The sequence below is a fragment of the Carassius auratus genome, chromosome 14, assembly GCF_003368295.1.
Source record: "Carassius auratus strain Wakin chromosome 14, ASM336829v1, whole genome shotgun sequence".
In the NCBI taxonomy this organism is placed as follows: Eukaryota; Metazoa; Chordata; class Actinopteri; order Cypriniformes; family Cyprinidae; genus Carassius; species Carassius auratus.
The window spans coordinates 30,192,098-30,217,010 of NC_039256.1; the positions used below are offsets into that span (position 1 = coordinate 30,192,098).

General features: G+C 40.3%; 1 protein-coding gene across 1 annotated transcript in view; it reads left to right on the forward strand.

The window, feature by feature from the left end:
• The first annotated feature begins 11,288 nt into the window (after window positions 1-11,288).
• Window positions 11,289-24,913, forward strand: part of slit3 (slit homolog 3 (Drosophila)) — a 162,489-nt gene continuing 148,864 nt past the window's right edge. The window contains exons 1-3 of the mRNA XM_026281176.1: window positions 11,289-11,458; window positions 21,765-21,836; window positions 24,600-24,671. Of these exons, the coding sequence (XP_026136961.1) occupies window positions 11,289-11,458; window positions 21,765-21,836; window positions 24,600-24,671 (314 nt within the window). The remainder of the gene's footprint in view (window positions 11,459-21,764; window positions 21,837-24,599; window positions 24,672-24,913) is intronic.

Consider the following 24,913-nt stretch of genomic DNA (forward strand, 5'->3'; position numbering starts at 1 on the left):
TGTATTAGGGGTCCCTAACTCCAGGGAGTGGGTTGCAGCAAGATATCTGGCAGGTTGTGCCAGTTACATTCTTTCCAATCTGATAGAGGCTCTTATCGGTTTGAGATGGAGGTGCTGAGTAGATGCGTGTTGGGCTTTACAGTAACATCAACACATTCCTGCTCACATTCCTCACGGCCACTGAAAACACTGCCGGTGCGATAACAGAAAGGGCAATCAAAACAACTATAAATTGTGCCGGATATAAAGAGCAGCTAACCAAAACGTAAAGGCTTCAAACAAATACTTTCCCTGACAGCACTAAATGCCTGTAATACCCTCGATTGGGGCCATTTCAGCTTCACTGACTGTTTTCTCGCGTCTTTGTCTCTGTTCCCTACATCAGGGTTGCTGTGTTGTTTCCAAAACCTGGATGTAAATGAGAAGACAAGGGAGTACCTTACAACTAAATGACTGATAAAGGAACCATTAATGTGAGCATGCTTTACAGGACAACGTTGCGCTAGAGCAGTAAAGTTGGCTTCCAAGAGCACCAGTACCCAACATCTTTATAATCTCATGTGGTCTACATGATGCTTTATTCGGAACTGATAAGGAAATTATTTGTCATTGTTCAACAGATGCATTTTCACAGACTTTTTTTCCTGGATACAAAGTTATGTTCATCAGCATGGAGAAGTCTTAATAGCAGGCAGCAGCCCCACGCTGGGCTGGGCCAGGGTAGTAATGGGAATCATTGGGAATAGGTCCATGGCAGGAGAACGGAGGCTTATCATTGATCCACCATCTCCCCTCCCACGCCAGTCCCACTTCAAAGCCACATAATGAGAATCACCTGTGCCAGCTAGCCAGGGAAATCTTTAGTAAGGAGTGCAGATTGAGATAAAGGAGAGGAAATGCAGAGAAGCAGGAGCTTTAAAAGAGCTCAGCGGTGATCAAGAAGCTTGGGAGATGCACTGTGAAAGCTGGAAGTCCAGGAAGACGTGTTGGCTCGGCAGTGGCTCAGTGGAGGTCTGGCAGAGACCTTGCACAAAGACCTTTGCTTACATTATATTAGCCTGGTTCAGACACCCATTGGGCCCCTCTCGTAGACCCCCTGCTCAGCCCCCAGTGAGGGGTGTTTGCTATTAGCCACTGACCTCCATCCATTCAGTCTTCCTGAGTCTCTGCTCCTGCCTTTAGAACTGCCACACTAATCAAAAGCAACTCAGCCTCTCAATCCTGACGTTTTCTTTGCTTCAGACGGGTATTATGAAGTAGACCCCAAAATAATGGTGGGGGTTTTTAGAAGGATATTGATAATTATTTCAGAATAGCACAAGCATTAAATAGGATAAACCTCATTACTGACCTCAATTCAAAATGTCAATGCACAACTAAAATATGGGATTGAGGATTTACATATGAAGATTAAATGGACTTTTATTTGTTATTTTGTGTCCAATTTTTTGTTTTGTTTTAATTTTCATAATTATTATATTCATAGATGTGTTTTGAATCAATCTCATATTACTAATAATAGTACTTACAATCATTAAAAATTACTACTCAAAGCGTTTTTTGGGAGTAGGGTAAATAGCCATTCAGATTTTGTGGATTCACTGCGGTGTTAATCACAGCGCCAAATACTTAAATATTTATATTTAATAGGCTATTTATTTTCAAACCTAGTCCTGGAACTTGTCAAAGTCATAAAAATCCATGTGTATCCAGTCGATATCTGAAATCTTGCCACACATTTTACAGCATCTCACAAAACTATATCTACCAAAGTTTCACACAAATGGAGGACTTTATAACAAATATTTAGTTTTTCAACTATTTTAAGTATTGCATAGTTGAGAAACTAAATAAGTTGTTCACAATTAACCTCACTCATTATATCATTAATCATTGAGCCATTCTGCAGCAAGACTTTTTCTGAATGTTTTTTTTTTTCTTCAAAATTAAGCACACTGTCTTGCTGTGCAGCTGTCTCTGAATTTGTCACTGATTTATCCTTTACAGGATTTGGAGTGATGGTGGACTCCAGAAACCGTTATTGCCTCTGACTCTATTTTATGATTTTATGGGCAGTATTCCATTTACAGACCACACTCACAGTGGTTAGGCCAAGTGCAATTAACATGACTGTAACCTTGACCAGACTGCAACTCTAAATCACTGATGTCATCATGTGGGGGATCCGGTATTTATTAAATATCTGAGATGTGATGGCCAAGTGCTCCTGAGCAGTTAAAGAGTCATATATTGTTGTAGTTTCTACTATGTAATTTTTTTCCCCATTTTATAGAAAGTAACTCTAAAGTTAAAATCCTATTAATTGGTTTAATAAAAGTTATCTTGCCATGTTCGAAAAACTATAAATGGTAATGTTGTTTATACATAATTTTATCAGTATTTATTTTTGTACAGTGTAGGTTAAGTCGCATATCACTGACATTTGAATTGTGGATTTTGGGTATTGCTCAGTGGATTGCAAAAGGGGAAATTCCCTATGGTGAATTTGGTTTTCCTGTACAAGTTACTAGAGGCCTTTGCGTCAAAGCACGGTCTTGAAATAAACATCTCTTTATTAACTGAAGCAATTGTTGTAATGCTAGTCATATAATTACCGTCTGAGCAAACTTAATCCAAAAAAAAAAAAAAAAGATAAAACAAATACAATAATAATTGTTTTGAAAATCAAAAACATGGTGCAATTAAACATAGTAGATAGATTAAGCAGATGTTCAGACTGCAATCCCTGAGTGAAGTTAAACAACAGGGAACCAAGCTTGAAGCTAAGATGTGGAGCTGAGGATAGTGGAGGATGATAAAATATGTTGCAGCCATGTGAAAGAAAGGCAGTTAACTGAATGGAGGACATAAAAAGACATCTTTTATGTGTGTATATTATATTGATAGGTCTTACCAACAACTATGTGTTGCATGGTTGTATTGCTAGAATATCATCCTCTAGATGTCAGGTTACTTTATTTAATATAAGAAATTGCATAATTGAATTCCATTTCCATGCTGGTTTTGGTTTGTTAAGCTGGGTACACTGGAGTACCAGGACAACAGTGTAGTTCAGCAGTTTTCCTTAAGAAGCCAGGTAGGGTTACTAGGCCACTACTCGTGGCATTGGTATTCGTGGCCTCCTTCATTTGAGAGTAGGTGGGTTAGTTTCACTTCTTGGTATGTGTGTGTTATAGCAATAGTTCTACACTGCATCACTGCTTCACTACAAAGGCTAGCATTGCAGGTTTAGAGGAGAGTGCTCTGTAACATAGAGCCTTGCAACAGCAATTCCTGGAATCGTTTTCCTTCCTGGACTTGGGGTCAAGATACAGCTGTGACTCTTTAGTATTAAATGACCATGGACTTGATACACTGTACTTGTCCAGTCAACACTTTGACCGGGACAGCGAACCGCATCACCTCGAGTCTTTCATAGATTTGAATAATTTTTGGTTGGAGCTTTTACGCAAGTTCTGAGAAATGTTCGTAATTGTTTTTGTGCATGACTTATCTAGACTAAGTCTTTTCCGCTCGTTAAAGTATCCATGGGAGTGAAAGGATTTCTTCTTCAGGCCAGTCACATCCATCACTCAAAGCAATGCATTCGGGGATATCACACTTATTATGACGACTCTGCAGAAAAGATAGGATACTCTTATTTCAGGAACTAGTAAATGACAGCTATACGCAAGAGGCTCTCATCACTGGAAGCTCCATATTCCTCTGTGATTCTGCCATCAGTCTACAGAGAACTGAGAGTGGAACTGGCAGTTAAAACAAGGAAAGAGCAATTTTGTGCTGGCCACTCTTTCGACATAGGCACTGTTTACACTTGGTATTAAGTTGTATTTTGGACGATCAGATCACATGTGGACAACGCTATATACAGGTGTAAACAGGGTGTGAAAGATTTTGAGCTTAGTAGTGGTAGTGAAAAAATGCAGTCGACCGGATTGCTTACATGGTGTAGACACTGATATAGTTCAATGCGTTCGAGCAGCCACAAAAGGCCGCCTACTCTGCACCTACTGACCTAATGCATCTGGTATCATTGCAAGAGGTAAAAGGACGTGTGCTTATCCAATGGGATTTAAACGGGCCGAAATGATGTGATTCAATCGACCAAAACGCATCTAATACCAAGTGTAAACAGGGCCTTAGACAAAGTGACATGTGGAAATGTGTTTGTAAGGCATCTGTTTTTACTGTGACTATTTCCCTCTCTGCACTGAAAAAGGGATCAAAGATCATTGGAAGCTGGAAGTTAGTACCTATGCTCTGACACATTGTAGTGTTGTGCTGATCTGGCCTGCAACATTTCCTGATCTTATTCCTCCTCTTTCCCTAGCATTCCCTGTCATCACTTTACTCAAGGCTAAATAGAAATGGCAGAAAGCTAGATAGATAGACCCAATGTAGGACATACAGTTCATGGTTGTCATGTTTAAGATTGGCCCTTCAAACCTGAGCCTGTTTCCTAGCATCACTTGCCAATCCAAGTTAAACAAAACCAGTCCAAGAATTTTAAGATTTATTTATTTTTATTATGAATCATCCCGATGGCTGACAGCGGTTATTTATACTCTCTTTGGATTAGTTGAAGCCTCGGATGGGCATGGCAAGGCAGGGAGGGCGTCCCCTCTCAAAGTGATGATACAAAGTGGTGATATAGTTTAAATCCAGCTATAACACATTCTGACAAGTTGAGTCTGCCATTGATAATCACTTCCTTCACCTCAATGCCACATCCAGAATCCGCACAAGCCCTCACTCAAGAAAGAAAAAGACAGGGGGAGAGAGAGTAGGAGAGAAAGACAAAGGCATTGCATCGGACCCAAGCAGTAGCAGTACACTGCTTACTGCAGATATTTAGTCAGGTGGAATAAATTAATAAAATCACTCCTGTAGATCACACCAACAAGAATGAAAAGCACATAGCCCATTCAGACCAATGGGGCTCCTTTTATATGCCACACTTAAAGCACCCACCGCAAATTGGCACATTTAACTTCCTATGGAATCCTTTCAACATTCCTGTTTCCACATATGCCTTGCAACACTAGCGCCATTGTTAAAGTGCCGCATTCGGTGGTAATCGCTCTCGAAGTTTCCAAAGAAAGTTGCAAAAGCACTGCCATCTCCACACTGTGTCCGGAAGTAGACCAACTGATCTGGTTCAATCAGACTCAAGACTATTGCTTCAATGGCACACAATTGTGGTTTTATGGACTGGAGTCCTTCCCTACTCATTTTAGTCACCACACAGTGTTTCGTTTGCTCAGCTCAGCCTTTTTCTCTCATCTTTTTTCTCCTCCTTTGTACAGTGGAGCCACTGTAAACATAATATCAGGCTGATAGAGCCAGAGCCTCTGTGCCCATGTCAGACTGCGGCCTGCTTGCTCGCTGAGGGATTGAGTTCCCACTGCCTGTTCAGCACTGAACATCATTTTCTTTGGTCCCAGGCCAGTGGAGGCATTTCCAGCCCATTCAAAGTAAACAGCAACACAGCTGCTAAACTCTCCTGTCAATGGGGTTGGCATTCGTCCTCCACCTTCCAGGGTTCTCCTAATAATGCGTAGCATTTCTAATTTTCTCATGTTGACAAAAGTCTTGAGTGAGAAAAGGAAGTCATTGTTTAGCCTTGTTGAGTCTTTGTGTGACTTCACCCTCTCTGAACCGTGAGGCTTTCTCAACCAACCTCTTGCTGTTACCAACAGAGACCCCTTAGCCCTCAGTGTGTTATCATTCTCTCATGGACAAAATTAACTTTTTCAAGTCGGGTTAATTAAAATGCCTTGCTGGGGATTTAAAACCTTTCTGTTTTTCAATAGCTTGTCCTGCACAGCCCTGTTCTGTTCCCCCAAAACTTTGTTTCTTTGATTTAAATCCGTGAAACCCTCAAAAGGTCTACTTGTGTTGCATTTGGCTTCATTTCGATTCCCTAAAAAACAAAACAACAAAAAGCCAGTGGGGGGAAACTGTGTTGCCAGCCAAGCCGGAAAGTGATGGACTTAACAAAGATCTGATAATTAATAACAATTTTTGTTCTGACAATTTCAGGAGAGAATCAAAAACAGACCATCAGGCAATCACAGTGCTGTGAGAGATGGATGCTGGCCAGCACAGGGTCAGCTCTGTCAACCACAGTCCCATGAAGACCGAAGGCTGCAGTGTCTACAGGCCTGGCTGTGATGTCTACAAATAGCTCTCCGATGGCCAATCGCTAACGTTTGCTCCTGGCTTAAAAGTACAAGTTCAGTCCAATTTTTTTTAAATGATTCCAAAAGAGAGTCTGGTGAATGCTAGTAGGACGTCACTATGTAAACAGCTCTTGAGCAGCAGACTGAAAGAGGCAGAGGTCAGTGCATGTGGCCTGCATATGCTGGACTCAATCAGGATGCTGATCTCAGAGGTTGGTGTTAATTACGGATTATTACTGAACCACAAATGCAGTCCGGGTAGGACCCTTTGGTCAGGGAGAATCTTAATAATGAGTGAAGGCTTTGCTGTATGTTTGAGACTGCCGATGAGGTCACAGTTGGAGATGTCGATGTGAAAATTTGATTTGTGTTTTTGTGGGGTGTTGTTTTTGGTTTCTTGTTTGATTAGATTAAAGCAAGCTGAGATGAGCGAGAACATTAGACTCTTGCTAAGACCTTTACGCAAGTAACCTATAATCATCCCATCACAAAAAACCTTATTCCCTTGGATGGATATTGGTCTAGCCCCTGAGTGAGTCTCTGGGAACAGTCACAGGAAGAGTGTAAAGTTTATCAACTGCAATGAGAGACTTGCATCTGACCACACGAACATTACTTCTCCATCTCCCCGTATGCAGATGAAATTCCGGTCGAAGGAAAAATTGAGACAGAAGAGCCAACAGCTGGCCGCCCCTCTTAGTTCTTTTGAGCATTCGGGTCTATGATAACTCCCTAGTAAATTGGATCATCAATCTTCCAGTCATACCGGTGGAAAAAGTCTTACATTTTAGCATCAGTGTTAGCCCCACATATGGAACTGTTTATATGATAATCCTGATAAAGGCACGAGGAGCGGAAGGGCACCAGATAGATCCCACCTCCCACCCATCCAGTCCTCATCCCATTCTCTGAAAAAGATCAACCATATTAACCACTTCCATATTACAAAACCTTTCTGATTGTAGCACTGAGCCCATGTAATTGTGCACTTCCTACAACTAGAAGGAAAAGGCTTGTATGTTGTTGTTTTTGTTGGAGTTTCTCCATTCAGTTTCATTTAATTATTGTTCCTGGTCCACACTGAGCACTATTACGTAGAACGCATGTTGATTTAAACATTCTTTTCCCTGTCAGCCATGAGTAATTGAAAAGAAGCAATTGGGAAATTCTGAAGGAATGCTTGCGTTCCAGGCTCCAACATCAAATGTTGCAAATTCTGACATCAAGCCAGGTCAAAGATCAACTCCGTTTAAAAAAACACCTCAGGTTTGGCATAACCAATGTTGTCTGCAGGGCTCAAGCAGTTCCCATGGAATGTGAGCTTGTAGAATTACAAACAAATCATTCTGCAAGGCAACATCTGGCCATAGTTTCCCCATGTGTTTGTTTGCTAAAACTGAAGGACAAGAATCAAAAAGAGTGTTTTAATGTCTAAAGCTGTTCTACCATTCTGTGGATTAGCACACAACTTGAGCCGAGCCTTTCTGGCTCGAAAACTCACAGGGCCCAGGCCCTGACAGTGTGTGTGTCCGAGGGACCCCAGGCTGTTGTTCCTGGCAGGCCCCTGTCACAACTCTCCACCTCCTGATACTCTCCCCTCTCCGCCTCCTGCCCGCCCCTGTTCGTACAAGCTAGGGCAATGTGCATGTAATTAGCAGTTCTGTGTGGCAGCAGCAGCTGAGGTCTTGCTGCCTCATGGGCACACGCAGAGTTGGCTCTGGAGACTCGCACACAGGAAGCTTGGGCCTCTGGTTGAAGTGGCCACTGTGCAGACAGCAGGATGCTACAGAGGGAGGCTGTCTTTCCAATTATCACCCAGCAGCAGTTCACAGAGGTGCCAGACAACAATGCAGACTGATGCCTGAGAGAAATAAGCAACTTCCCATTCGTGCTCCGTTTGCTTGTGGGAAAGAATTAAGATCCATAATGTGGGTTAACAGCGGCTGGCTGGGATACAAACAAGACAAAAGTGGAAATCTATGAGCCATGCAGTAAATTTTGCTGTGGAATAAAATGTTTGACTGTTTTTCTCAGTATTTAGGAAATTTCCACCCAGGAAGATGAGAAATCCTTCCTTGCTCTTCTTGGTTACAAAGCTACAGAGCAGAACGACAATGTAAAATGCATACAAACTGACAAAGAAAGGGAATATATGGAGTGAGGGAAAATCTATATGAGGCAAGACAACCCCCTTCCCCCTCGTGGCAAACGGATAGGCTGAGAGATTTACGTAATTGCTGAAAAGTTTGGATTTCTTTTAATGTTCAAGTGTTCCATCTAAAAGCAGTCTCATGTCTCATGGTATGCTAATGGCTTTTTTCTTCAGACAGGTCTTTGGCTAGCCCTTTCCCTTCCCTGCCAGAAGTGCTGGTCTACACCATCCATGCCAAGATTTTCCATAATCTGGCCACTCGCTTTCCATTGGGTGTAATACATAAAATGGAAAGGTCAGTTTAATGTCAACTGTCCGGCCTTAACTCACAAAACTTGTATCATTTTACAAATAAGATCCTTTGTTTTGACATTTATAGTCCATATTTCATTGCTATGTGTGGCTCAATGAAACCATAGGTCAATTCAATTTGATGACTAACCTTTTAACTTATTTCAGCTTTTTTCAGAACAGCCAAGTTATGATTAAAAGATAAGTCACAATTTATTTTCCTGTTCAATTTGTCTTATTTGTAATGTCATGTGCTCGGTTTTTAAACACATTATGACTCTATGTTTTTCTGAAAATGTTCAGCCTAAGGGCAGCTGTTATTTTTCTCAGCCTATCAAAGCTTACTGTCTGAAGTCCAGTTCCTTGGGAATTATAAAGAAACTGACACTCTTCCTTAATAAAGACATACATTTGAGTGCGTAAGACAGAAACACTTCTGCTGCCGTATAGTCTGATCGTGCTTAAGTGTGCAACATGGCTGTTTGAGGGTCACTCAGTGGGTAAGAGTTTTTCACATGAAAGTCTGACCTTTGAGAAGCTGATAGACAGCTCAAACACATGTACAGTATTGCTCTCCCTATCACGCTTATTATCCACAGCGTTCCACAGGTGGAAGCTTTCTGGACATTCCTCACTCCTGACGTGAACAAGTGAATAGAATAAAGCAGTCTGTAAATCTGGCACATCACCCTTATTGACACAAATCACAGATTTATGGACTCGCGGCCGTGTGTGTGTGTGTGTGCATGGATTAAAGGAAGTGTAAAGCACATGTTTTGCAGCTTAACTTCACTCACGTACCTGCAGCCTTCAGCAGACACTTAATGCACCACACTTTGCTTTCAGAAGGAATAATGTAAGTAAATGAATCTGGCATATGGGCGTTGATTCAATTGATTCAGTGTGGATTCTATGCTACTCGTTAAGGGTCTGAACACAGTGTTTAAACATTTAAATTGAGTAAATCTTGAACCTATCTAGACATCTAAAAAAAAAAAAAAACAATCTAATGGTTAGAGTCAGGCTTGTAACCCAAAGGTTGCGGGTACGAGTCTCAGGTCCGGGAGGAATTGTGGGGCGGAGCGAATAACCTTCCACCCTCAATACCATGACTGAGGTGAGACCCTTGAGCAAGGCACCAAACCCCCAACTGCTCCCAAGTGTGTGTTCACTACTGTGTGTGTGTGTGCACTTGGATGGGTTAAAGCAGAACACAAATTCTGAGTATGGGTCAGCATACTTGGCCACACATCACTTCACACTTCCTTTCTTCTGAAATGTGATTACATTTCATCTGTTGTAATTTACTGACTGGAGTGAATACTTTCTGTGTAGCACTTACCTTTATTCTATTATGAAAAGTAACAAGCGCCGACACACTATTTAATGTCTTTAACTTGACTTTTTCTAAGACCTATAACCTGCATATTTCAGGTGAATATGCAAAGAAAGTATCTGGAATGAATGACAAACCATAGCTTAAAAAAAAAACATCCATCTCCATTCTAAACTTCTCAATATGGTGAAAGCAGTGGTTTCTCATAGTGAGGAAGCAATTTGAGTTTAGATGTAGTTTCTCACCAGACGGGGGCACTACGACAGCAAAATGTGGACCAAAAATTATGAGGAAGAAAAAAAAAGAAATCATGTGAAACTATTTCAAGAGTGACATGACTAAGATTATCTGCACATAGAAAATAGTTATTTTTGCAGTATCTGAATCACTGCATTATACAGTAAAATATATTTGTCTTCATAAGTCTCCATGTAGCCTATAGTTTATAATATATCTAAACTTTAGTAATAACCCTAGCCTACTTTCTCTGTTAAAACAGGTATTTATTGGATGTGTATTTAATTCATTGTGTATTTGATTATTAATTATTATTGTTTATTGATGATTAAGTCTGTTGAAACATAAAATCATATCAGTCTTGTTTTATTCCGATTTCAAAAAATATAGATGACACAAGTGTCTTTTCTCTTCGCACGGTCTTTTCTAATTCATATCTTCGTGTTCGTCCCTCAAAGTTACCGAGCGTTTAAAGCGGGCTGAGTTATTTGAAGCTGTCCCAACAACTTCTCGAGTCGAGACCCCAAATGTCCCAGAATGACATCACGCTGATTAGCCAGTAGGAGTGTGGAGCGCAGAGTTTGGGGGCTGGAAATCCAATAGGTACGAGCTCCGCTGAAGTTTCTCAAACACTATCAATGAGGATTTGCATGCTGGACCCCCAAAAAGCGCAATTGGGGAAGAATCAGAAGGAGTCGTTTTGGACATTTTGAATGATTTTGCAGACTTTTTAAGGGCTTTTTTCCTAGTAAGCAATGTGCACTTGTAGCTTTTGATGCGCATCTGAATGTATCGGTGGTGTGGAGAAGCAGATGCAACTTCGCGTTTGTACGAGCAAAGCTTTTTCTGATGCATTTCGAGAAGTTTTCAAAGTTAGAACTTTTTATGCTGGTATTGTAGCACACCGTTAGTTAGTTTTTTCAGCCCCTGTTCTACCTGTAGTTTTTTGGGCGCGGGATTTAATTGGCTGTGGACAAGACGCGGATACATACATACGAATTCGTTTATTTGGTTGTTTTTGCATTTTTTTTTCTTTTGTTATTGGGCTGCTCTCAGCCTCGGAGGATTTATGATGCGGTGGGTGAAGTATTGGGGGACAGTGGCTGTGATGTGCGGGCTGCTGTGCTGTGCTGTGAATGGATGCCCGCATAAGTGCAGTTGTTCGGGCTCACATGTGGATTGTCAGGGTCAAGGCTTCAGGACGGTGCCCAGGGGAATCCCGAGGAATGCCGAAAGACTGTAAGTACGCCTATTATCGCGTTATTTGAAAACCGATAATGTAATGACAGCGGCGCGTACCTCTGTTCACAGACAGTGGCACCGTTGCACTTTCATGTAGGTTTTGTGAGTGGGAGATGCAATTAAAGTTTTTTTTCCTTCATCTTTTTACAGCTGTTGTTGGTTTGTAACATACAATTGTGTCCATGTTACACGTTTTAAAAACTGAAGTAGGCGGTTAATTTAAATGAAAAGGGAAAAAAATGATTTTTGAAGATAAATAAACCTATTTTGACTCTTCCTAAAAGTTATACAAAATGCACAAAAAATCTGAAAAAAGGTGTAGATGCAAGGATAAATGTTTAAATATTTATTTATCGACCAAAAGAACAAGCAACTGTGCAATTCAAGAAGCAGTGCATTTATTTCACTTACAATTAAGCTTTCAAATCTACAATTTATAATAGGACTTAATCCATCAGTTGTACTCTGGGTTTCCCACTGGTCCATGAAATGATTACATATACTGTAAACATTAGAGAAAGAGCAGATTTAATAATGCAATATTAATAAGCTCTTTCAATTACATCATCTCTCAGATCTCTTCCAAACTGGAATAGGTCTTGTAGCGTTTTACACTAGCTATGTAAAAAATGTTCACATGAAATCAAGACAGTCTGAACCCCATTTATAGTTGCACAACTCGCTTCACGTCAGTTACTCAACAGATCATTAAAGTGAAAGCAGGTCACAAATGTTACCAATGGGATTAAATGGGCTTCAATACAGTAATAGTATTTTGTGTAATATGGACACTATTGTAAAACTTTACTATAGTTTTCCTAATTAGATCAGTTAAGTTGATGGAAGAAAATTGCATTATGTTACCGTTCTCAGTTGGACAGGTTTTTTCTTTAAACAGTGTTATTGCAGTTGTTAAAGCAGGTCAGTTTTCTTCTTAAAATGAAATATAGATTTTAAACATAGGTTCAGTTTTTAAGAAAATACTTAATGTAAGTAAGGGATATTCTCAGTGTTGTGTTTTTCTGTAGAGGATACAAATCAATTTTAAGTACTGCAAGGTTTTCTGTTTAAACTTGCATAAATTCAATGTAGCCTGTTATAAACTGTCTAATGCATGAGGAGTTTCAGTGCAGGGTTTTGTATTGAGAGTTTGAAAAGTTTGGACTTGAGTAAAATCACATTTCATTGATTCTATCCAGAATGTTCTAAATGAGGCACAAGATATTATCTTCTTTTCATATGTGTCCACATCTGAATGCTGAACAGCGTTGCAGCTGATTCTTTCATCCAGTATAATGAGTTTACACAAACATTAACATGATTAATGGACATATGGTGTGAGTGTGTGTATGTACCTTGGCTGTATTCGTCGGGGAAGTTGGGGAACCACAAGTCCGTTGAGGGGCGCACTGCAGCTGAAGACCGACTCTCTTATGTGTTTAGATTACTTCTAACCACTGCCTGAGTTCACTGTGAAAATATCCTTAATTTCCTTGTTTCCACCTGCGGCACTTCTGTCGTGATAAGCCATGACAGTTCATTAAGTATCACAACCATCTGGTATAAAGTCTTTTTTTTATTATTTTTTTTAAAGTCTGATAGGAAAGGCATACAGTCTGTTCAGTGGCCAGAGGTCTGGTTGAAACTTCCGACCTTTAACCCCTAAAGGGCTTTTCAGTGGAATTTTTCATGTGGAGAGTAAAATAAATAAGGGTCATGACCCTCGGTATATTGGATTTGTTTTAAAATATAGCATGTCAGGTTGACTCTTGCTTAAACTAGAGACAGATGCGAGTCTTTCATTTTTTTTTAATGACTTTGCATATTCTCATAACCAGTTTTATTGATTGAAAAGCAAGCAATTCATCAAATGTTTTGCAACAAGCTTCGGCATCTGCAAAGTAGCAGTTTTCAAGACTGCTCAAAGTCCAGAAGCGCCCGTCTCCACGTCTCCTGGGTACGATTAACACGCCACCAGGTTTCCCAGAGCACCCTGGAGTGTTGATTTAACTGTTAATGACTGCACCTCTGCCCTAAGCAAGGCCTAGTTACCCACAATTCCAGAGTTCAGTCACATTTCCCTCTAATAAATGTGCATTTTCTTTCTTTGACAGCTCATATGATTTTGCGCTCATTAGTAGCTCCTGTCGCAACTGTAATATCCCCTTTCAGTCACTCACACAAGCTCTTTCTCACTCTTTCATCTCCCTCGCTCTAATTTGCACCAGTTACGCACAGACTTTGCAGCATTTAATAGCAAATTCTCTCCACCGGAGCCCTTTCGCAGTTAACACTTCAGGAACAATGTGGCACATTGTGGCTGGCGTAGTGTGTTTGGTCTGCTGGATCAGGGGAGAAAGGCAGCATTCCCTTCCTCTCATCACACTCTGGGTGTCTTAATGAAGTTTCGGTGTGAAACTGCCAACTCCTGCTTTCCCAACTGGAAGCTCCGCCCTTGATTGCATATCCGTTTGTCAGCGTCTGCTCATGCATCATGTCAGTTTTTTATTATCGCAAAGAGTCAGTCAGCGGGATAGTGTGTGTGTTTGTTGTGTTGGTGTTGGAGCGAATCAGGAGGTGGGTTTGTGGTCTCCGGTGCCCTGCTGACCTCAGTGGGCATATGAGGAGCATATGTGAAGTCTCTCGCTCGGTGAGCGTTCACACACTGCAGTCTGCCAGACAGCTGCTGGCACTGCTTGTGGGCAGAGACTTCGGGGAAAGATTCTGCACCCAACTTTAGGAGAAAAAAAAAAAAGTTTTCGTGCACGGAAAATATTTAATGTGCCTCATTTCAGGCAGCACATCAAAGCCTAGCGCTGTCTTTGGTGAGTCTGGGAGCCAGCAGACCTCTCGTCACAAAAGTCTCGAAGAGGTCACTCCGTATGTCAGGGACCCAGAATTCTGTGAATCTTCCAAGCTTGTGTCATACTTTAATGGAAGGCTGGATTCGGTAATACGCACGCCTCCGGGCCGTTTCAGGTTTACGAGGGCTCTTGTTTTGCGGGCTTTGTCACCAGAGCAACACATCAAGGGCTTCGTTATTCTCATCAGTACATCTTGTTAGTTGTGGCTGAGTGTATCTAGAAGTGACAGTGTTTATCCTAAGTTAACAAATATGAATAGAACCGTGTGTGGTTTTATGATTTCGTTACTGTGATGTAAGGATCACGGACTCAAACACTCGGTTGCAGCTAGCAACCAGTAAACAAAAGAATCAAACCAGAGTTTCTGAATGATTTGATGAGGGGTTTGCTTGGCTTTCGGTGGGCAGAAAGAAAGAGGACTCTAATGAAGTGTTGGGGAGTAGTAGTTGATTTTTTTTCAGACAGGACACATCGTGATGCCGTGTGACAAAACAGTACAGTACATCTGTGTTTCTGTCACGTTGTATTTTGCAGCCATGAGAAAATATACTCTCTTCTCACTGTTCTTTTATGTGATGCTTGATTAGTTTAGTCAATCATTTTGTTTAGATGGTTCATGTAAGTGTTTAAAAATGATTCACTGATTCATTAGAGCCCCTTCACAACATTTTACGCCCCATTTAGTTAAATGCTGACGTCTGTTGTATACCCATGTGTATAATTTGTGATTTTGCTAGTTCACTGCTTGTATTTAGATTAAATGTATGTTTAACTGCGATTTATTGCTTCAAGTCACATTATCTGAAATATTTTAATAATATAATATCTTCTACGTAGTGCAGCTAACTAATTTTTAAAATAGCAGCTTCAATAAAAGTTGATCCTAGGAAGTAATGACTTCAAAGTCCATGCTCATCAGTTACCATACAAGAAATACCATGCAATCTTTTTTTGGAGAAATTTATACAGGAAACTTAGTGGAAACAGAGCGCCACAAAGCCAAATAAATAAACCATGGTGGCCTAGTACAGAGGCTGTTGTTCAATATGGTCAGCCGGGACACTCATTTTTTGGCCGTTCTTCCCGTTAATGACGTCTGCAGAAAGTTGGTGGGAGGGAATCCTTGGTTACTCCCGAAGATGAGACTTGTGTTATTGATGACACAAGTAGCCTGGCTGTCATATTGACTTTCACACATACGTGTTGAAGATGCCCTTGTCACCTCACAGCCAAGCGTTACTCTAGTAATTTAAAGAAGTCATATAGTGTGCAAGAAAACCTGGATGTTTTGTGCTTTTAGCTGGCAGGGTTAGGAAATAAACCATTCAGGGGTTAAACACTCAAAAAAAAAAAAAAGTGTAAAGCGAGCGTCCTTCGCATTCAGGCATGGCCATAATGAAAATGTCTACTAAATTAAACTCTCACTGAAATTGCCCTCATTGCTCATGAATAAAGAAGAGTAACTTAAAGACGCACTGGCTTCTTCATTTTCACTGCTTTTCATCGTGAAACCACCATCCAGTGATGAGTTGGCCTTTATACCTATGCAAACTCCAATCCAATCTTTTCTAACAGTAAAACCAGATGAATTCATGTTTTTATCACAAATGGTATTTACCTAAGACAGTAAACAATCATCACCAGCCGTGCCAGATAATCAAAAATAGAAGATTGTATTTTTGTGGTTCTGGTTACTAACCAGCGGTAAAACAAAGTTGTGTACGGAGCCCTGTGGCGATTTCAAGGAATATGGGATTGTTAAGAGCTTTTGAGGTGGTGGTAATATGTTGGGAGGTACACCTCAGGAATTCTGGGAACGGGACTTCTTGTGTCCAGAGATGTATGGTAGCCACATGGCTGATGGCTGCATGGCTCATGGGAGATGAAAGAGCGTTAATAACCCCCCCGCCCCCACCCCTCATTAGATCTCGCACAAGTGCAAATGAACAAGCATTCTGGCTGCGAACTTCCAGAAAACTGGGAAACGAAAGAGCTCTGTTATGGGAGAGTGAGGAGGATGCAATGAGGCATCTACCCGTTTGTAATGCACAAAATAATTGCACCCTGTTTGCATTAAAGTTATTAAAATATCCCTATCTGTGTCTTGCTTTTACCATCCGCCTTATAATTTTCAGTGGCATACGGATGCCGCGGTGAATTACCTCGGTGAAGGAGAAATGATAATTAATACAGTCATTTAATGAAGCGATAATAGGTGGCAGAAATTACATTGACAGTTATGACTGAACCTGTTCATTTAAACGCACAGGACATGCATAATCTCATACATCTGTGCTTATCTCAAAGGCGTTTAGTTGTAATTAATCAGCAGACATGAAAGCAAAATTAGTTCTTATTGAAGTTTCTATCTGTTCTGATAATAACCTGTGCATCGTATGAGGAGAATATTAATAGATTGGTATTGTTGGACACATGTAATAAAAAAAAACAGCCTTCTAAGGCGTCCAAACCTGAGGAGGAACTCATTTAAGATTCAAAACAGCGATGAGAAGCTTTCGAGAGGAAATGGAGCATACCTATCAGCTTTTAGACTAGCGTAGCTTTGAGGAAAATAACAGAAGATTACGACAGGAAACGCATTGAGTATCGTATGGGAGCAGAAAAAGCAGCTCTTTTGTTTTCATGCACGTTTGTCTCGAGGTCTTAGAGCACTTCGGTCGCCTGCAATGTTACAGTTGTGGCACGACACAGTCGAAATATCCTCCAGCCCAAATCGCAAAGATTGTTCTCTTTGTCCAGTGCCGTCTTGAGAGTGTTCTGCCGGCTTATGACCTTGATTAGATGGGCGTTGTGGTATAACGGCGTGCTTGGGTGGGGTGGACCCTAGAGGGGGCGTATTGTTAGTCTGGAACACCTGCTGTTTGAACGGGACCTTATCTCCTCAACAAATTAAAACAAACAATAGCCAGTAGGGGGCTGCCATATCTGTGATCTCCACCTTGTCAGTGTGACCAGAGGTTTGATTGAGTTTCTAGAGGAAGGAGGACTTAGTTAGCTCCCAACATGTACTGTAAAAAAACACTGACAGGGTGAGGATTGAAGTGAAGGATAGAGGGAGAGGGGAGGAAATGTGTGGTGTTATTAGTGGAATTACACTGCAAGCAGGTGAGAAGGTATGATATGACAAAACTACAGAAGAGGGAACTACTGGGAGATTAGGGCATGTGAAGACGGAAAGAGAGTGACGTGGAAAGACTGGGAGAGTGAGAATTTGTGGGAACGCTGTGTGTATATATAGAATTGTGGAGACGTTAAAAGATCAAGGAAACATGATGCATTAAGATTTCTGAGTTCAGTGCAGGAGAAACTTTGTATTGGTTATTTTTTAATTCAATTACAAGCAATGGGAGCTGAAACTTTAAAGCTTCATAAAGCCTCATCAGAGCCAATCAGTCCTGACTTGTAAATAAAAGCTGCTGTCATTTTATACAGGAGCTTGTTTATGCGATTAGATCTCAACTCTTAAAACACTTTGCTCTCTTATGCACATCGAAGCTGCATCTGATTCAAAAATACAGTACAAACAATACTATTCTGAAATATTTTTTACAATTTAAAATAACTGTTTTTATTTGAACATGTTTTCGTATGTATTTTATTCCTGTGATCAAAGCTGTATTTTAAGCATCATTCCTCCAGTCTTCAGTGTCACATGATCCTTCAGATATCATTCAAATATGCTGTTTTGCTGCTTAAGAAACTTTGTGTGTGTGTGTGTGTGTGTGTGTGTGTACTGAGAACAGTTGAAAACAGTTGTTCTGTTTAATATTTGTGTGGAAACCATACATCCTTTTCATGATTTTATGGATGAAAAGTTCAAACAAAGAGCTTTTATTTGAAATATAAATCTTTTTATAACATTGCAACTGTTTACTGTGACTTTTGATCAATTTAATGCATCTTTGCTGAAAAAAAGACAAAACGAACTTTGGAACAATAGTGTACCTCAATAAAGATGACAATCAAAAAAATGCTTTAAAGTGAAACGAGCTCTGTACATTCCCACACAACCAATAAGAGATGATAAAAACAATAACAAAAACACCACCGTGAATAAAGTCAGCAAAGAGTAAAGCAATAATAACAGTCGTCTCTTAATTTATTCATGCTGCAGTGCATGGTGGGAGCTCTCAAACGCTTAACATGCTTCATCAGCAGTTGTTCAGACAACTCTAGGCCGGTTGGGACAACATTTTTGGGAATATTTGTGTTTAACATATATTTGTCGATTCAGGTTATTCACATTTCATTTTCAAACGGTGGGAGTTAAAGATACTGTCATGGTTGTTTTTCGCAGCAGGTAATAGCTGCATCGCAAAACCAAATGTGCTACCTACATAGACATCACCATTTTACTACACACAAAAATGCTGCCTAGGTTTAGAAACATAGCCGACATCTGGGAGAAGATCATGTTATGGAATGCAGGGTCTGTAAATGTCCTGTCCCCTGTAATATGTTTCCTATATGACTCACATTAGTTTGCTTTATGGGTGTTTTGTGGTTCTGGGGAAATCTTTTGAAATCCAGTATGCCTTTAAATCAGATTTATAAATGTTTATGTATATTATGAGAAACACACTGAGACGGCCGATGTTAGTGCGTAAGTGTATGCGTGCATCATTATATATCACTGTACTGTATATTTCTAAACGTTAATCTTTTCAGTGTGGCGGCGCTCCAGTAAACAGCGCCCACAGAGGAAGTCCATAGCCATGTACACTCATTTCTGTGAATGTATACAATTTAAGACACGCCTGAAAAAACTGATAAAACAGTCTGGGAAAAGTATAAAGTATTGACTAGAGTGGAAAAATACTTGGTTTGGTAATATATAATGCATTCCGATGTAAGAGGAGACGTTTTCCAAACACAAGACTGTTTCCATGCAGTCTGTCTCTCTCAAGCAGTTTATTCCAATCTTCTCATTCACTTTGCTTACATACAGTGCAAAATATCATTCCTCAGACATTTTTTGAGGCTTTAGCTGTCTTGTTTTTGTATGAAAAAAAAAAAAAACATACCCGGACAAAGACTTTTGCAATATCGTGACCCATTCCCTTGTTTTACTATAAATGGGAGAAAGTGCAACATGCGCTATGGTGGAATAGTAAATAAAAGAGTCAATGGTGTCACTTTTAACTTCAGCTGCAATGTGAAAAATGTTGCTGCAGTTAGATATAACAACTTATAATATGTTGAGATAACTTAAATCTTAACTGAATTAAAGTTAACTAAATGTATCATTTTAAGTTAAGCATGAAACAACAGAGTATTACTTATTTTAATGTTGGAATAATGTTGAATTAAAGTTGTTAACTAAATGCAGCAAATGTTTTTTTTTTTTTCAATGTTGAGACCAAGTGTGTCATACATGTCCTGAAAACTGAAGCCAAAAATTGTAATTGCAATCTAGTGGCTGGCTGCAGTATACTGTAGGTTATAAATCCTGCCACCTTCATGTACACGTATGGGACTAATTAAAACTAAAAAAATTGAATTGAAAGTGACGTGACATTCAGCCAAGTATGGTGACCCATACTCAGAATTTGTGCTCTGCATTTAACCCATCCGAAGTGCACACACACACACAGAGCAGTGAACACACACACACACACACACACACACACACACACACAGTGAACACACACCCGGAGCAGTGGGCAGCCATATATGCTGCAGCGCCCGGGGAGCAGTTGGGGGTCCGATGCCTTGCTCAAGGACACCTCAGTCTTGGTAATGAAGTTGGAGAGAGAACTGTACATGCACTCCCCCCACCTACAATTCCTACCGGCCCGGGACTCGAACTCACAACCCTTTGATTGGGAGTCCGACTCTTTAACCATTAGGCCACGACTTCCCTATTTATTTAATTACTTATTTAATAAAATTTTCCACTATTGCACAGACAAAATGAATCATACTGCACAGACTCTGGCTCCAAATGAATCACTACTGTGCTGACCCGGGTTCTAACTGAATCACTACTGTTCCAATATAGGCTCCAAATGAATCACTACTGTGTGAACTCATCCAAATGAATCACTACTGCACAGATTCTGGCTATTGTGCCAACTTTGGCTCTAAATGAATCATTACTGCACTGACTCAGGCTCTAAGTGAATCACTACTGTGCCGACTCATCCAAATGAATGACTACCGTGCTGACCAGGGCTCTAACTTAATCACTACTGTTCCAACATAGGCTCCAAATGAATCACTACTGCTCAGACTCTATCACTGCTGCGCCAACCTGGGCTCCAAATGAATCATTACTGTGCCGGCTTGTGCTCCAAATGAATCACTACTGCACAATCTCCTCCAAATTAATCACTACTGAGCAGATTCTGGCTCCAAGTGAATCATTATTGCGCCAACTTGGGCTCCAAATGAATCACTATTGCGCCAAACTGGGCTCCAAATGAATCACTATTGCGCCAAACTGGGCTCCAAATGAATCACTATTGCGCCAAACTGGGCTCCAAATGAATCACTATTGTGCCAACTTGGGCTCCAAATGAATCAATACTGCACTGACTCAGGCTCTAACTGAATCACTACTGTGCCGACTCGGGCTCCAAACAAATCACTACCATGCAGTTTCGGACTCCAAATGACATTGCTGGCATGACATGATAGTGGCCATATGTTTTGGCTTCATGTTTCTATATGGAAGTGGAGATGCATTGTATATCTTTTTTTACAGTCTACAGTTAAAGCAGTTAGTTATGTACTTAGGACTGCACATGCGCATTGGCCGGACTAGCCTGGAATATAAGCTTTTTAATACTATTTAAGCATAGGAAACAACATGTATGTTGCAGTTCACATCAAATTTTGTTCCTGGTTTGAAATATGGTGTTTAAATGTGAGTACAGCCAGCAGTTTTTGAGATTTCAGGATTTCCCCATTCAAGCAGATAGGACTCATGAAATAACTGCCCGGAGGCGTTGCAAATCATGGCTGTTGAGTAAACAGACTTTCCTTGAAAGGGACTTTGACCCAGTTAAACATATTAAGAAAAGAATTGCATTGTATAGAGCATATTGTACATGCAGAACAGAAAAGGGCAGGTGTATGCTGACGTGACCCAGAGCTGTGCACAAGAGCGTGTCTATGGGAACGTTTAGAGTGGAGGCAGCTCAATAGCAGCATGCTGAATGGAAGTGAATGCGAGGCAAGGTCAGCCTCTCAGACTCAGTATTCTACAGCATGGCACTAATGCCCCCTGGCAGATGCCAGCTTTGAACAGCGTTGCCCCACGGGCATCTGGTGCGAGTCTGGGCCTTCGAGGCACTGCCAGGGAGCCTCTGTATTTAAATTCTCCGTTTACTGACTCAAAACATGAAAAATCATGTTTGAAAGCATAAGTGAAATTAACTTTTTTCCCAATCTCTCTCCCTTTTTTTTTTCTCCAGGGATCTGGACCGGAATAACATCACCAGGATCACCAAAGTGGACTTCTCTGGCCTCAAGAACCTGCGCGTGCTGTAAGATGTCACTCTGTATCTCTCGCTCTTACAGTTAATCCTTCCTTTAACTCCCAAGTTCCCCTCCTCTTCCGTGTTGTCTTTAAAGTCAAACCCATCAAAGGGTTCGAGGCTGAAAGCCGGGAGGATTACGGCACAAGTCATAATAAAACAAACTGACATTTAAGCTGAGTAAATCCGACACATTTAACATGACCCTGTGACGGAACAGCGCATGAAGTCATTGCCTTAGATGCAGTCAATCTTCAAACTTGTTCTTAAGTTTGAAGAATATGTAACAATATATTCCATTCCAGAAACTTGAACCTTTAGAATAAATAAATAACGGTTGCTCGGAGAAGCACAGGGCAGCGGTGATCTCCTCTGGAGAAAGTGTTCTTTCAGCTTAATGACTGTAATCATACATTTCTCCGTGCTGTTTTCTTCCTGAACGAGAGCCCGTAAAGAGAGTGGAATGGAGATAAAAATAAACAAGTGAAAAAACAGGAGTAAAATAAACGCCCAAGAGAGCAGTCGTAAGCCGAGGCAGTGGCTGGCAGGCAGCACCGAGGCAGTTTAAGGTGGTTTATGATTAACGGTCATGGTATGCACCAAAAGCAGCCGCTCCCTGGGCCCTGTGAACAGCCTCGGCACCCTCTTATCTCTCTGGAAGGCTTGCGCTGTGATCCTCTCCGTCCAGTCACACCTATACACTCTCCCACGCATTAGCTTCACTGTGACATGAATTTTCCCATGCTAAAAGAAGTGAGAAGTGTAATATGTTTATTATGTTTATTATTTTTTTAATGATGATTTTAATTATTAACAATCTTAATTATAACTAATACTATGAAAAATTAATAATGCATTCTTTTTAAATGTAGATTTTTGGGGAGTCACATCATAGAACATTTTACAACCTGAGTCTGTAGTAGTAATACATTAGTAGTAATAGTAGTATTAACAGTTGTAGTAGTTTTATAAATATTAACATCATTATTATATTTTGTGAAAATAATTTTCCTAAGAAATATACCGTAATTACTTGGGACAAAATATTTGGATAGTCTTGGAACAAAGCTCTTTCCCACCTCAGAGAAGTGCGAGCAGATTGATCATCAATCAATAAATCAATCAATGAATATCAGAGTTATTAATTAGTTGAATTCGCTGAAACATTTTTGGAGAGTTGCGCCACATGACATTCCATAACCTGATTTAACCTTGCCTTGTCACAATTTGGTCATATATATATATATATATATATATATATATATATATATATATATATATATATAATAAAATATATAATATATAATTTTTTATTATAATTTTCTTTTTATTATTGACCCAATTTTGAGAGGCTTGTGTCTGCATTTTGGTTGCACCAAGTGACTTTTGATTGACAAATGTTTTTATTTATTTATTATTATTCATGGCACTGGGCAGTTTTGTTAAATGTTATTATTGTTATTATATGTTTATTTCCTAATAAAAAAAGTAGATATTGAAATTAAAGTTTGACCTTACTTCAAACTTTCCCATTCAAAAAAGCTTAAGGGAGTGTCATCTGCACTGACCTGGGGCTGGGACCTTCCTATAAACCAGCACTTGGTTATAAATGTATAACAAAGACTGTTCCAGCAATACCATGTGTGTTGCTTCACCCTTTCATCAGTTGAGAGGTCTTCTACTCTCCTTGTCAGCCCCGGTGAAAGCATAGGTGTTTGCCTGTGTCCCATATGTTTCCATGCAAAACTTCAAAACATTTCTATAAAGACAAGAAAGACAAAGAACAGAAAGATGGAGAGATGCTGGAAAATGAAGAAAAAGAGCCGTTATTATTCTTCAGCACAGGCCAAAACCCATCTGGTCGGGATCGAAAGGGATTACGTTTAATGTGAATACATAAACCACGGAGGGGTTGATCCCCCATTTGTAAGAATGAGCCAGATTGTTACTCAGGCTCAAATTTATGCTAGATGCAGACTTTATGATATGTTTGTTATCAGCAAAGAATGCACTTATTATGAACAAATCAATTTAGGCTTGCCAGTGGGAAGGCTTGTGTTTTTGGCCTGCCATGCTTGATTGTGCCTTAAAGCTGCGGCATTTGTAAAAAAGCCTTTGGCTTAGCCAAGTGTCTCCTCTCTTCCTGACAGAATGATATGACAAAGCATGGATTATGGCTGTAAAAACAGTTGCGTGTCTAAACATTTGCTTTTAAAACATCATTCATGGACCCAGAAAGAGGAAGTCTACTTTACATGCACTTTTCTTCAGGACTGTCTCTCCTTTTAGAGGATTGCTTGTATTATCTGGTGTCAAATGTAATTTAGTGGCTGTGTGCGTCCTATGCATGTCACTGCGCGTCTGCACTGATTCAAAGAGACTCAAATAAAACAAGAAATAGCCATGGAGATGTGCTGTCTTTGTAATGCATAGGGAAAATTATAAGCGCCCTGAAATATGACAGCGTCTTCACTAGTCTCCAATAGAAGAGAGCTCTGAAAATACCCTCTGGTATATCATCACAAGCATGCTGGACATGAACGAGGGTCTGCTGAGGCAACCGCACACTTCATAAAATCAGAGAGAAATCCGCTCTGGTTTTCATGAGGAAAGGCTGCATGCTTATCATTCACTGTTGTGACAAAGAGAAGTCACGAGGTCTTCTAGTTCTCTTTCAACTGTCATTTCAATCATTCAAGAGACCTAATCAATGTCAGTTGAAGTCGAATCGCTGGAGTTGATTGGATAATGAAGTTCTTTTTCCCCCCACAGACATCTGGAGAACAATCAAATAAGTGTGGTCGAAAGAGGAGCATTTCAAGATCTCAAACAGCTTGAGAGAATGTAAGTATCAAATAGAAGAAATGATTGAACTCGCATGCTGTCCTGATAAATATTCCACATGTTTCTCTATGCGTGTTGTGGACAAAAAGAATTTGTAGCTGTTTATGAGCACCACATTGACCTTGTTAGTTTTCATCTAAAACTTTGAAAATGTGAAGGTGACCTCCGTAACTTTGGTTTCAAGTCCAGCGGGTTTACGTGCTCGTTTGCCCCCTGACATCTGGAGCGCAGCCATTTGCTCT